The following is a 14,186-nucleotide window of genomic DNA, read 5'->3' as shown; positions in this document are numbered from 1 at the left end:
ACATCGAAATTTGATCCGCTTTATTAAAAACTTGAACTTTTAAGACATTTTTCAATACGTCTGCCTAATTCTGGTATTTCAGAATGGGTGAGGCTCAACTTTTAGTTCAGGGGCACCGCAACTCGATTATATCTATAACATCAAGTTCACAGGGTGGCTACTTTGCGATTAGTGGAGGAGATCTAGTAGCTCGCATCTGAGCTTACTACCTATTTGAAGCTAATAACTGCTAGGTAGATATCTTGCTAGGTAGATAATTGGCAGCTTACCAGATATGTATACTGGATCATTCATCTCAACTGTAGATGAAGATGCCTCGAATTTACTATTTGAGGCTGGCTGCTGGAGATATGTATCAACTTTTATGTGGATACCAAGTTCAGTTCGTCTTTTTTTGATGCAGGAGGTGTCTACACATGATATATCGTTTCTGTAACGAGTTCACATCCTTAGAGCTTGTAGCTATTGAATTTAATAAAGGAGCTTAAGATACGCCAAATTTTGTATTATTTATGGCTGTGTGTACAAGAACACCGATTGAAAGTAATCTGCATATAAATGAAATCGAGGCTCGTTTAGCAGTTGCATATACTCTCCTACATCTACTAGCATCAGCCTTTGTGCCACTTTCTCCTCTGTTAGATTGCTAGTATCCCAACTTATAGCTCGTGATCACGAATCACCATCAATCCGATCAGTCAAACGTGATGGCTGTTTATTCCATCCAAATGACGATCGCTAACGTTGCTCTTATTGGACCGTAGGATTGATCCACTCGTGACTCGTTCTCAATTACAGCGTACCAATTGGGGAACAGAACATACAGCTCCAATTATGTGATCATCCGCTGCTGACGCCCTTGCGCTTGGTTGCTCTCTTAACATCAGCACTCACTATTTATTCTTTTTCATTCTCACTGATCAAAACATACACACTGGTAATAACCTTTTTCCGAAGGTATATGGCAATCTCGTCGTGCAGTAAAGATGTTAGACGGCTAAGGTCTGTTTCACCACGTCGTTTCCACGCCTCAAGTCTGACAGTGGCTCCAGAAATAGCCCGAAGGATGCGCGCTAGCAGCCTTTCCAGAAACAGCAACTCCCGGGGCCCCCTTTTTTAATTTTCTCAAGAATCAGATAATATCAGTCAGGCAAGTATCTCTCTTCTACTTCTTCATCTCTATTCAACCCCGTCAATGATCGATAAAACACGCGCAGCATGAGCCGAGCTGTTTGGCTCGATGGCCTCCGGGGCATCGCGGCGGCCATTGTGGCGACTGACCACTATTTCATGGGCGCCGTGTTGCACGCCGGCTTCAGGTCCTTCTGGGCGGATCCGCCTGAGGAGAATCGTAAACTCATGCAGCTGCCTCCCTTTCGCTTGATCTTTGCTGCGCATGCCATGGTGCCTTTGTTCTTTGTCATCTCAGGTTACGCCATCTCAATCAATCTCATCCGACTAAGGACCGGCAATAACAGTGAGGGCTTCCTTCGCCGACTGGCTTCGGCCGCCACACGCCGCGGCTTGCGCATCTATCTCCCCGTCTTCTGCATTACCGTCATTTCGCAGATCCTCTTCTTTCTTAATCTCTTTTCATGGGTACCCGGAGATGACATTGTATGGGGCCGAAAGCCTTGGACTGCACCATGGTTCCATGCTACCTTTGTCGTTCGGTACATGCTTGACAACGTCAACATCATCGCCATCCAATACAACGGCGGTCTCAATGGCCAGCTATGGACTATGGCTCTCGAATTCCGCGGATCCTGCGTTGTGTATCTCGCCCTCCTGGGCCTGGCGTTTTGGCAGCCGAGGCCTCGACTTTGGCTACTTGTAGCTTCGATGGCTTACTGGTTCTACTTTGGGTATTGGGACGTGGTGGGATTTCTGGCGGGGTACTGGTTGGCTGAGCTGCAAGTCTTATCCGAGTTGCAGACTGTTAGCACCGAGGCAGAATATTTAGCCTGGCTCAAACCGTATATCCCGGTCCAGGCGCGATCCATCAACTTCAGCACCATCCAAACGTGGGTCATGTTCGTTGTCGGCATCTGGTTTCTCTGCTTGAGCGATGACGGTGCTCTCCCACCGGGATATCAGTTCTTACAGATTGCCGAGTCCTCGCGATGGGACGGAAATTGGGGGACCATTGACAAGTCGTGGAAAACGGTTGGCTCTGTGTTAGTTGTCTCTGCGATCAGCGCCACAGAAGTACTTCAACGGCCCCTCAACTCCAAGTTCGTACAGTATTTGGGGAGAATCTCTTTCTCCTTGTACCTCGTACATCAATCCATCTACCACGTGTTCAGCGATCCTGTCAGGAATATGCTTTGGTTCATAGCCACAGGGGGGACGGAATCCGAGGTTGGCGCGAGTGATAACAAATTTGCAGGCGCATTCTGTTGGATTGGGGGCTACATCATCCTCTCAACAATCAACTTATATGCGGCAAATTTATACACGAGGTTCGTCGACGAGCGATGCATAAATATTGCAAAGCGGTTTGACCAATGGGTCTCCCAGTAGTCGTTATAGAGACTTTGGCTGCAAAAAAATAGAAGACATCTAACTATAAAAAGAGCGAAGATATGAGACATGAGAATATGGAGGATAACACGCTTGGATCTGGAATCACATGATATAGAAAAGAAAAACAGAGTATACAAGGAAATTTTACGAGATCTAGTAATAAAGTATTCCACAACATTCTTGATAATACCAGTATCGGCGTCATATACCTATTCCGTAAAGTGGATTTTTGCCTTGTCAAGAGGATGTTCCGGAGAGAATTGACACCTTTTTCGGCTGAATCTTGAGAAACGATGATCTGTTCGGATAGATCTGGAATATTCGAAAACCTGCCATCCTCTGAAATCATTACTGCTCCATTTGCCTTCATACGAGTGTTCACGCATGCTCTATTAGGTAATCTTCAAACTAGCGAATTAGCGTGTTGTACGGAGTAAGCATCCCTCATGAATGCTGCCTATGTATGTCATTCACATCATCTTTCCGGAACGTATCCGGCGCTAAAAGCAACCCTGTAGATCCCAAACCGGAGGCTTCATGGCGAATAATAGGAATGATCATGTGTAGACAAGTTGTCATAGTCCGAGGTCCTGGAATCCGAGGTATTGTAATCTGAGGTTTATAAAGCCGACCAATACTCCAATACTTTTTGAAGCAATACCCAGCGTCTTCGTGCCAATATTGTCGGTGTCCTACCTATTCTTGTCTTACATATTGTGAAAATGGAGACAACCCGCAGCATTCATCCCAACCAGCAAAAGCTCATCGACCGGGCTCGAGAATTCTTGGCCGAAGTTGAAGACTTGTAAGTAAGGGATTTTGACACAGACATCAAAATCATACTTTGAGCGCTCATTTCCCTATAGAACTCCGGGCAAAGATCTCGAAGCGACACTGAACCGAGACTACGGTCCTGGAAACCCATACTATGACGACTTCTGCCGCTTAATTCGACAAGCTCTCGAGAATGACGAAGGCTGGGTGGCAGTCGACGAGATAGATGGTCCAAAGTATCGTCGCACTAGGATCAGTCCTCCGTCTGAGTTGAACCGTCACTTTAGCATTACGACCGTGTACATGGATAGCCAAGAAGAATATCGTGGCCAGTACCACCTCCACCCATACGGCGAACTCAACTGTGTCGTTCAATTGGATTCATCAGCCGAGTTGATGGGAATGTCCGGGTGGCAAGGCTCCGGGTGGACTTCGCCAGGTCCCGGGACTCATCACTATCCAGAGGTCCGTGGAGGCGCCCTGGTGGCTCTCTTTTTTCTGCCGGCCGGCCGCATATCCTATAAGAGAGCGAAACCGGGAGATCCGCAGCCAATAGCTATCTAATGGGGAATAGGAACCGGTTCGGAGGCTAGTGCATCTTAGTTGGCGATGTGTGTGTGAGTCTGACAAACCTAGTCAACGTAGGCGATCCCCGCATTAAATAAGCAGCTTTATTAGAGTAATAAACTGGGCAACGTTTCTTGAGTCCTATTTACCATTGTCATAACCCGAAACCCCTGTTCTTCTATTCCCTCAAACCTAATTGTTTACCGTCATCATGCCTCGCCATAAAGTGGCCGAAGAGAGAAAACGAATTGCGAAAGCCTGCATCCTTTGCCAGACCAACAAGACAAAATGCGATGGCCTCTGTCCTTGCAGCCAATGTATTAAGCGGGAGAGATCCACCGCCTGTTCTTATTCATCACACAAACGCTTATACGGACGCCAACGGCGATGGCCAAAAGACGCGGACGCGGACATTACCAAACCAACACAAAAAGATGCAAAAGAGGCAGACAATTCACCATTCGGTCACTCCGACCCGCATGTTAAACGCACGCCACTTCATGAAGATGATGAAAAGCATGGCATACATATCGCAATCCCAAAACTACCCAGTACCATGCGCGATACGAAAGGACAGTCAAGTATGTAGTCATCAACTCACCTCGGTTTCCAATCACACAAAAGATAAAAAGGCGCTCATGATTTTGATAACGCTTGCTAAACTGTTTTGTAAATTTTTGTAGTGTACTATGGAGATTGCGCGGCGCTCTCCTTCCTCCAAAACATACAAGAACTCATCCAGGGCGAACAAGAACTTGCTGATGCAGCCAAAGAGCTCTCATCGCTCTCGGTAGTAGAAGAAGTTCCGTCGACGGATGGTGAAAGTGTGTTGGCCTATAGTAATGCGAATCTTGGCGACCTAGAAGCTTTGGTTCAGGCATTCTTCACATCGGTACTACGAACCTATAGAGCTATACCATTTTGAATATGCTAACTTGTCAACTTGATTATAGACCTGTGGCATCCTCGATATCATGGACAGATCTTATGTAGAAAACCTGCTCAGCTGCTGGATCGATGGCAATATTTCAGTCACAAGTGGCAGCGCTGCTATATTGTATCTCGTACTTGCTTCCGCTTCTCAAATACGAAGCAACTCTGCGCAAGATCACCACCGCTCTCAGTCATTCTTTTACCACGGCCGACGGATTGCACTTTTGGAACTTACAGAGTACCCCAGCATGGAAACAACACAGGCATTTATGCTGATAAGTCTGTACATGCTTGGCAGCTGTCGACGAGATGGAGCGCACTTGAATCTGGGTATTGCAATCAGCGCGGCAAAAGCACTCGGGTATCATCGTGCTGAAGCTACCTTTACACAATACGAAGAGAACAAGCAATTGAGGTAGGAATACATCCTGGTGCGAATAGATGCGGTATTGTTAATACGGCTAAAACAGGAAGCGAATATGGCGCACCTTATGCTATCACGATTTATTCTTCTGCGCCATGATGGGGCGAGCTCCATTAGCCGCTGCGGTGGGTTCCGCCGAAGAAGAAGACAACCGGCAACCCGACCCAAAGCATCCCGATAAATGTCAACAGCTTGGCATGTACGAATCAGCACGAGCCTTTTCGATTTTGAAACAGACCGTCCTCGAGATATACACAAGACACTCTGCGCCGCTGGAGAGACTCCAAAGACTGTCTCGACAGCTTCGTGAAATGGGAACAGCGCTGCCTTTTGAACTTCGCAGTATCAGCCCTGCGGCATTTCCGGAGCATAAATGTCCCAAGACGAGACAGCTTATCATAAGGAATGCTACAGTTGCTTGCAACTATTATTTTAGTATGATGCTTTTGACGAGGCCGTTTCTCATCGCTTGCCTCAGGGCGAAATACAACAAAACGCCAAAGTCGACTGAAAGCCCTGAGTCGAATAGCGGCTATCAAGAATCTTCAGAGGTTGACAAGAATGTCAAACATGGTGCCATGACTTCGTTTGATACAGCTCTAAAGACGATCCAGTTGCTACATGAGTTGTACGTCAATGGAGTTCTATTTAACAATATGCCACTGGTTGTGTAAGTTATAGATCTCTATGAAAACTGCTGATATGAACATACTAACTTTACGTCTGCATCTAGGGCATGGACTTTTGTGTCGGCCTTGACCGTGTGTGCCGCCTACTTCGGACGACTAGGCGACGCCCGAGAATGCGAACTCGTCATCTACAGGGCAAACCAGATACTACAGCATTTCATGCCTTACAGCCCCCAAGCGAAGCAGTACGACCTTATTTTGAAGAAGCTGTCCCGCGTCGCACTGAGCTGTATAAGTGGCACAGGGGACCAGCCCTACGACAACAGCAACTTGTTCTGGTCCGATTTATTCAGGCTGACTCCGGCGCATCTACATAAGTTGAAGGAAGAGGAGACTGATTCAACTTTGGATATCAGTGAACTGTTTGGATTGGGCATACCAGAAGGAGATGCGTGCTCTCTGCCGGAAAAGTTTGAAGCATCACTGGGAACTGCCGAGACGGATTCGCCTATGAGTGATATTTTTCACTTTCCGGATGGGGCGTATAAAGATTTTTCGAATTACATGTTGATGACTGACGATTTTCTTTCTGAGCAGCAAGATTTCTTTTTGAACATCTAATGACTTATGGGTGGCAGTGTCGTTGATTCCTTCAGCTATTTCTTGCATTTATTCAACGTAGTTCTTTAGCATGTTAAAAGCTTATTTTGTCTGTTCAATTTTTATCACTTATTTCTACGATATTTATTCTTCCTGTGTACATTCATATTGATTCCAGTAAAGAAAGATATATTTGCCTCTGAATCTGACAAACGTGTGTCCCTTCGTAGTATGGAGCAGGGTAAGAGAGTGGTAGGAGAACTATGCTGACTCATCAACTCTTGATGCCCCACAAAACATACTCCTTCCTGGTGCACGTGACCTTTAATCACGGAATTAAAATCTTCCAACCCGACGCGTACATTCATCGCCTATTGTTGCATCTCTTCCAGCCATTTTCCTCCATCATGCATCACATCACCACCGACTGACCATGGCATCGCCATGCATCGCCGCCGACGACGACGATCCCACACAGCCTTTCTCGTCTCCCATCGGGTCAGTGAAACAGTCCCTGTGTGATTCCACTGGGCGACACGCCTAAGTGGATTGCCGTGCCGCTCTACTCGATGGCTTGTTCAGAGACGGCCCCCTGCGAAGCAAGACCAGGTTCTCCATTGCGGAAACCAATAAAATTCCGTCGCATACTCAGCACGTTTGCACCTGTGTGAATCTGCTGAAATGGGCGGGGTCTTGTAGGCCGCTGGTGGTGAGAAGTGGACGATGGCTCTTGGGCTTGACTCTGCGGGAGGTTGTTACTCGCTTCTATGCCGGTGACTCCTCGCTCCCATCAGTTGCTATTAGCAGTTCTCTCTCTGTATCAATGCCGTCCGGTGGAGTGGTGGGACTTTCCACTATATCCGATTCCGTCTCGCCTCTGGCCATGTGCCAGCGACTTTTGCCTGCATCGCTTCCCCGTTCGCTGCTTTTGGTGGTCTACTAACGTCTTAGGTCGAAGTCGTGATCACATACCGCAAGGCATTGATGAGGCTCAAGCCAATCATGATGAGGATCACGATGGCGTTGAGAATAAAGACGATGATGTGACTTTGTCAGACCCCAGCGACTGCGATACAGAGACCGTCGAGCCCAACATCTCTTATCAGAATAATGCTGTTACGTGGAAGGATGACACCAACCAAACTCAGCATGCTGATGGCATCCATCTCGATATCTACCTCGACACTTTGACCAACACGTCTCTTTTCAAGCTCTATTGCAACATTCACCACAAAGGCAGTAAAGCCAAAGGCCAGAAACACACCATCTTTTTGTTCATACATCCCGAATCAGTGCGAGCTATTACGTTGGATAGTGGGAGATCCGCAGGACCGAGCTCCAAACCCAGTCGCCAGACTTTGTCCTTTTCCATCGTACAACAACCGTCTCTTATTATTCCCAAAGGCTATGTTCTAGAGTCCAAGCAGAGAAGCAAAGGCCTCTTGAATGCAGTGCTCGCCCTGGCCAACGTGACTGATTTCACCATCCATCTCAACAGTTCCAACATAACCATACCTAAACAGACGCGACTGGAGTCGGTCGCCCGAATCTTTTCACTGAATTCCGCTCATAACCGGCCATTGACGAACAAAAGATGTGCCAATCTGGAGTCGTTGTATGGCGGCAGAGGAGGCGAAGTCGCTAATCTAAGCAGAGATGTGGGCAAGGCACCTATCCAGGCTGATCTACCCCCATCTTACGATGAACCGCAACGTGGACAAGGTTCTAGTAAGCATACCTGAACCACATTTCTTTGTCATGAAACAACAGGACTAACTCATTCTTTACAGATAAACGCCGACGTATTGATTCTGATTTTACGAATGACAAATCTCCCGCAATTCATGATGATCTGTTTAAATCTATCCGCTGCCATCTCGATGGTATAGAGAGTCGCATTTGCACTCACATCGATGGCATGGAGGGTCGAATCACTACCCGCCTCGACAGTATCGAGGGTCGTTTGAAGCAACTCGAAGACAAGGTCTCGGATGCATTAGATGTTGATCGTGATCAATACATTCTAGAAGAAATTGGTGAACAACTGGATGATTGCATAACAGGCGTAAAAATTGAATCCGAGGAACTGTTCAAAGCTATTGATGACCGAGCAGACTTGACTATGGAGCGACTAGAACAAGAGGTGAACGAGAGAATCGATCAGCTGGGAGAAGAGGTCAAGGACAGCACAGCGGAACTCGTAGAGGAAAGTCTGAAGAAGAAACTTGTCAATGCGAGTTTACGAATTGATGGTAGCGTCTTTCTGGACTTATAGCATTGCTCTTCAATACAAGGATAAATCTCTCCCAATGACTCTGCAAGCTCTCATACCAAACTTGACTCATAATGCAATCTCATATTTCTGCAAGAGATGAAGCTCGCACAGCAAACTTGACTACGAGATGTCAGGGAATTTTGCATATCGAGCGGACGACCACCAGCTTTCTGCCGCTTCCCTAGACGAGATGGTATACGGGTGGTTTTGGCCAAGGACTCGCAATCGAGCTTCGGCACACTCGTCCATCTTCCACCTGCCATCCGCATCTCGACCTTGGCTCTTCCAAATGAGAGCAATATTGTTCATGCTCGTTAGAGTATGAGGATGCTCTGGCCCGAGCTTCGTCTTGCAAATCTCCACCACTTCCGACTGTAGCTTGGCAGCAACTTGGTGTTTGCCTTGAGCGCTGTATATCAAGGCGAGGTTGTTCATGCTGGCGAGCGTATGGGGATGGTCTGGTCCGAGTTTTATCGTTCGCATCTCCAGTGCTTCTTTTTGCAGAGATTCGGCTTCGTAAAGGCGGCCCTGGAGCCTGTATGTTGATGCTAAGCTGTTCATGCATGTGAGTGTATCGGGATGTTCTCCCCCGAGCTTCATCCTGAGGGAGACGAGGGCTTGTGCTTGGAGGGTCTCAGCTTCTCCTAACTTTCCCTGGAGTCTCTGTATCGACCCCAAGTTATTCAAGCTGGTGAGAGTTAGGTGGTGGTCCGGACCAAATTTGTTTCTGTAGCTGTCAACCACTTCTTTCTGTGTAGTCTCTGCGTCCATATACTGGCCTTGGGCTCTGTAAATTGACGCCAGGTTTGATTTACTTGTTAGAGTTCTTGGATGATCTGATCCTAGAAATCGTGATCGATAGGGTACTACCCTGACTTGGGTGTCCATTGCCTTCTTCCATCGGCCCTTGGCTTTGTATACCAACGCTAGGTTATTATCCAGGATCATCTCGGTTCGATGGAGAATACTACTGCTTCTTCTTCCGGATGCATCCACTGCTTGGTTGAACAATTCCTCAGCCCTGTCATATTGTCCTTGGTCCATGAGTATCAACGCAATTAGTGTCAAAGTTTTCGTGTCATCCTTGTCTGCCTTTTGTCGCGTTGTTAACGCTTGTTCGGCCAATTGCATCGCAATCTCGTATCTGCCTTGCAGCCGCGCAAATCGGCCTCCGTTATGTAGAAGATTTGCGAAATCTTCCAGCAAATTCTGGACTGGTTGGTAGTTGGCTGCTGCTTGGACATGGGCAAACAGCTCTTCGCAGGTTGCCCAGCTGGAGTAGATACTTCTCGGGAATACCATTGCTAGCCTCTTAATAAATTGCTGCTCAAATGTTTGTAATTGAGTGGCGTCCAGATTCTTCTTCACGGAGAGCTGGACAAGCCCGTGCATCTCAAACACTTGCTTCGTCCCATTCGCTGTGATGAGGCAGTAATTCAGTAATATCTCCAAGTCTCCATTTAATAAGACGTCTAAATCGCCGCTTGCCTCATCCAAGGTGTCTTCACTGAGAGAAACATCTGTCAATTGAGCGCCATGGCCTCGTCTAAATGGTCTCAGCAACCATTTTGGAATGCCTCGGCGATCAAAGAAGCTCATGAGCGACAAGAGATCAGTTGCGGACGAGCTTTGTAAGCGAATGGCATCAAGGGAAGACTTGAAGGTTCCAAAAAGGCTTTTGACAACCTGTCCGCTTTGGTCGGGGCTGACATCTTCCAGCTCTAATAGTTCAAGTTTTGCTTCTTCGCTGTCTCTTAATCGAATTAACTGCTTCTCAGTATTGAGTAGCGCCTGTTGTCAATATGTTAGCGATTTGGGAATGCAGATGGGTCCGATACGGAATTAAATTGATCATGGACTTACCACCTTTTCCTCTTCCTTCTCCTTTGCCGTCTCCCTCGTCATCCGGTGTTCTTCCGATAACTCTGGCATATCGTCATCAGGAGAAATTATTTCCCAATCTCCACGATGATCGATACTTTCCCAATTTCCATAATCAACGATGCGGTCGTCTCTATCACCCTCATACATAAAAGGATCATCAGGACCGTCTTTCTCGTCTAAATCAACTGTCGGAAGCAGTGTATCACCAAGACTTGATGATTTGGGGGATGGTTTAGCCAAGAGGTTTCTTGGAATGACCTTGGTACGTTCGATCTGGTTACGCCTTGCGCGTGAATCATTGCGGAAAGCTTTGACTAATTGGTAAGACAAATCATTCTCCTCTTCTTGGAGGTAAGTAGTAATTGCAACACGATGCCCATCATCGATGAGCGGCTCTGCTGATGCATATTGTACATACTTTGCCGCTCGACAAATTGCCAGCGGAATCAGGGAAAGTGATTTTACCAGACCACTTGCTGCGCCATCTTTTCGAAATTGTTCTTTCGCTGTTCGTCCTAGTTTCTTTTCCAGAAGAGAGACGGCATTAGGTACTGATATAGGTCCAATCTCAATCACGTCTTGCTGGTTTCCAGTTAGTCCATAAGCCACATCTCTACGGCGAGTTGTGACGATGATTGTCCCATTTCGGCTCTTAGGTAGGTAGAGCTCGTCCTGGAAAATGCTATGATCGTTGGCACCATCCAGGAATAATATCCATCGACCATTTCGTTCTTCGGAGAGCCAACGGTGCGAAATTTGTAGCGAATCTTTCGTACTATCCCACCTCCACGAGTTAAGATTCGATGAAATCGTTCTGAAGCTTTCGTTGATGCTCGATTGACTTTCGGCGTTGACCCAGAATACAGACATTTTTGCTGACGTGACCAAACGATAAGCTAGTTCAATAGCTAACTGAGTTTTGCCAATGCCACCTATGCCAACGAGGGCCAAACGAGCGGGAGGCGAAGAGCATTCATGGACGAGATCATGAAGAAGAGTGTCGTGGCCAGTAAAATCGGGATCGTGGCGGAAAGGAAATATTATGATCGTCGCTGGTGGTGTATGAGTCCGTGCTAAGGATATTAGTTTCGTCTCTGTAACAGCTCAAGTTGTAGTGTTCGCTTACGTATTATTGGGATTTTATTAGAGGGGAAGTTGACAGTATCTTCAAGAGCTAAAGACTGATTCTTGGCTTGAAATGCCCCAGAACCTATCACTTGTTGCAAAAACGTGTCGGCTTCTGGAGGAGGCTCACTATTAGGAATGAAATCTTGCCAATTCATGTCCTGCTCACAGTCCGGAATGACATCTTCCATCAGAGGATTATCAACATCCATGCTTTCATTCTGGACCAACAAATCATTGATGCTGTCCATTATCTCTTGAGTCTCGGGAAGAGAGAGTTGTTGATTTGAACCGAGGCGGGACAAATCATTGTCGGTGTTACCAGACAAAGCCTTATCATCTGTTGACTTATCTGCGACAGCATCCAGAGACATCATGCGAAGAGAGAAGAGCATTATTCCTTGAAGATGTGCAGCCACATGTCTTGCGATTGTTTCAATGTTTAATTGACCTTGACTTTGGGAGGCTTGTATTTGAGGATTTGGTGTTTCCTGCTCTGTTGATTCTGTGTCGGCATCACTGTGCTGATCAAGCTGTATAGAGCCGGTCTCTGTCTTTATGCGCTTGGAGCCTTCTGCAAGCTGCTGGTCTTTATTTGGAAGCTTTGAAAGTGTCTTTTTCAAGAGTTGGCCATCTTGATTGGTAATTTGTTCATCATTCATAGAAAGGCAACAAAGAGGGCAAGTATCTTGTGGACGGGGAGCTCGGAGTCTGCTCTGGTTCACAATGATCTGAATCTGTTGCTCGGTAAAAACACCTGAGTGCAGTTTTGATATGTGCTCAGAGAGGTCCTGTGATTTTTGGTATGTTGTCTCCTGATTGTTGCATAATGGACAACTCCACCAAGACGGCAAATGCACTTCTCGGTGCCAATTCTGACCATGAGTTTCGAGCATGTGGCTGAACCAGGCTCTGGAAGTTGCGAATCGTTTTAAGGGCTCACTACACTTCTCTGAGAGACAGACGAAAGGCTTAAAGTCCTCATTCAAATGCTTCCTAGATTAGAACTGTGTCAGAAACCTAGCATAATAAAGATCATAAGAACGATGTTCATACTTCCATTTGTCCCCTTTGAACTCGTCTTCAGAGAGAGGTGAAAAGCACCAGTCACAAACTAGACTAGCTTCTGATGGTTGCGGATACGCCACAAGATTAGCAGCAATAGATTTTGTTTTGCTTTTCACAGAGCCGTCCTTTCTCTGCGAAAATCGTTTTATGAACTCTTGACTGTCAAGGGACGTGGGCTTGGATTCCTTTGAATGGTGAGATCTGGCCCCCAAATGCGACATGACTATTGGACGAGCCAACCGTTTGTATATATCTTTTATTGGAGGAGGAGCAGCAACTGGTGGCGGATCAGCCTCCCATGTGGCAGCCTTTATCTGTGGAGCTGACTCTTCGTTTATAGTAGATAATTGTAACTGAGGTCGAGGTTTTAGCCTCACTTGACGAGATCGCCTATAGTGGAACTTCTGATACATGTCCGTCATTGCGCGCGCGAGTTGCTCGATCAGAGTTAGACTTGCGTCTGGATAAATTGAAGTGATGGCTAGGCGCGCGACTCCTTCGAACGAGGTGGAGTCAAACTTTGCTGCAAATTTCCCCAATTTAGTTCCCTGGCTTGCTTCTGATGATGATTGAATGGTCCCTCCAAGATGATGAAGGCGTTCGATAGCCCCTTCTATTCCTCTTAGACATTCTATGCTAATTTGGAGTTGCGGTTGGGGCGATGAAGCTCCGTCTGAATCGGAGACCTCCATACCATCCCCATCGGAAGCATTCTCAGGTTCAAAAACTGCGAGCTACATGAGCTTTTATCCACTAGAGATACAAGGTGCCTGACGTACGATAAGTCAAATTTCTCTTCATAATGTCCAGCAAGCGAAGTGCCAGATCTTGTATATCAGCGTGCCTCCGTAGTCTACGATCAAGGCACATTTCGGGAACAGCGAACACGCCCAAAAAGGCCGCCCATGCTGAAAACCGTTGTTGGTATTCCCCAACAACCTTTGCTCCATTGAGGTTGGCTACATCTTTTAGTTTTGAGATTTGTTCGGAGAACAGCTTTTCACACTTGCTCGCGAGCTCATAAATTGGCTCGCCAGACTCGATACAGTCTTCATCCATGACTGTTCAGCAGCATGTGGATATATGTGTGCCGAGTGCTCATTTAGTGGGAGGCCCAATTCATGGGCAGGATGCGACCGCGGGTAGGAAGAGAATATGCGGAGAGGATTTATGCGAGAAGAGCGTCGCATTCGCTGGTGGATCAGAGGCGCCGCTCTGAGCTGTTTGAAGCAAGATCAAGAGTTTGTTCTCGGTAGATAAAAGACTATGGCATGTAGGTAGTCAACGTCGAAACCCTCCATCTGTGCTTGACCCCGCCTTAATGCATTGTCTACATCCTGAGGATAAATATACGGCCGAGCCCATCCATGTACTTGGCTAT

The 14,186-nt window shown here is 46.8% G+C and overlaps 4 protein-coding genes across 4 annotated transcripts; 3 read left to right on the top strand and 1 right to left on the bottom strand.

Annotated features, from left to right (window-relative positions):
- Positions 1-1,136: 1,136 nt before the first annotated feature.
- On the top strand, positions 1,137-2,713 carry V8C40DRAFT_247939 (acyltransferase family protein). Its single transcript, XM_083216432.1, has one exon. It carries the CDS (start codon positions 1,219-1,221, stop codon positions 2,521-2,523), a length of 1,305 nt encoding a protein of 434 aa, XP_083072061.1. The 5' UTR covers positions 1,137-1,218; the 3' UTR covers positions 2,524-2,713.
- A 389-nt stretch (positions 2,714-3,102) lies between these two features.
- Positions 3,103-3,966, top strand: V8C40DRAFT_35033 (DUF4863 family protein). The gene is made up of 2 exons (XM_083222877.1): positions 3,103-3,331; positions 3,393-3,966. The coding sequence occupies exons 1-2, from the start codon at positions 3,249-3,251 to the stop codon at positions 3,862-3,864; spliced, it is 555 nt and encodes a 184-aa protein (XP_083072060.1). The 5' UTR covers positions 3,103-3,248; the 3' UTR covers positions 3,865-3,966.
- A 112-nt stretch (positions 3,967-4,078) lies between these two features.
- On the top strand, positions 4,079-8,728 carry V8C40DRAFT_275424 (uncharacterized protein; the record flags this gene model as incomplete). The annotated part of the gene is made up of 8 exons (XM_083220709.1): positions 4,079-4,448; positions 4,551-4,759; positions 4,821-5,215; positions 5,271-5,894; positions 5,958-6,367; positions 6,846-6,951; positions 7,412-8,181; positions 8,244-8,728. The coding sequence occupies 8 exons, from the start codon at positions 4,079-4,081 to the stop codon at positions 8,726-8,728; spliced, it is 3,369 nt and encodes a 1,122-aa protein (XP_083072059.1).
- Positions 8,560-14,172, bottom strand: V8C40DRAFT_247930 (uncharacterized protein). Its single transcript, XM_083216431.1, has 5 exons — positions 13,585-14,172; positions 12,794-13,532; positions 11,739-12,733; positions 10,592-11,685; positions 8,560-10,519 (listed from the first exon to the last, which is right to left on the bottom strand). Exons 1-5 carry the CDS (start codon positions 13,862-13,864, stop codon positions 8,849-8,851), a joined length of 4,779 nt encoding a protein of 1,592 aa, XP_083072058.1. The 5' UTR covers positions 13,865-14,172; the 3' UTR covers positions 8,560-8,848.
- Positions 14,173-14,186: the final 14 nt, after the last annotated feature.

Source organism: Trichoderma camerunense, assembly GCF_050948025.1.
Source record: "Trichoderma camerunense strain CBS 138272 chromosome Unknown V8C40scaffold_11, whole genome shotgun sequence".
NCBI lineage: Eukaryota > Fungi > Ascomycota > Sordariomycetes > Hypocreales > Hypocreaceae > Trichoderma > Trichoderma camerunense.
The sequence above is the reverse complement of the archived record's forward strand: the minus strand, read 5'-3'. Positions and strand labels throughout refer to the sequence as shown.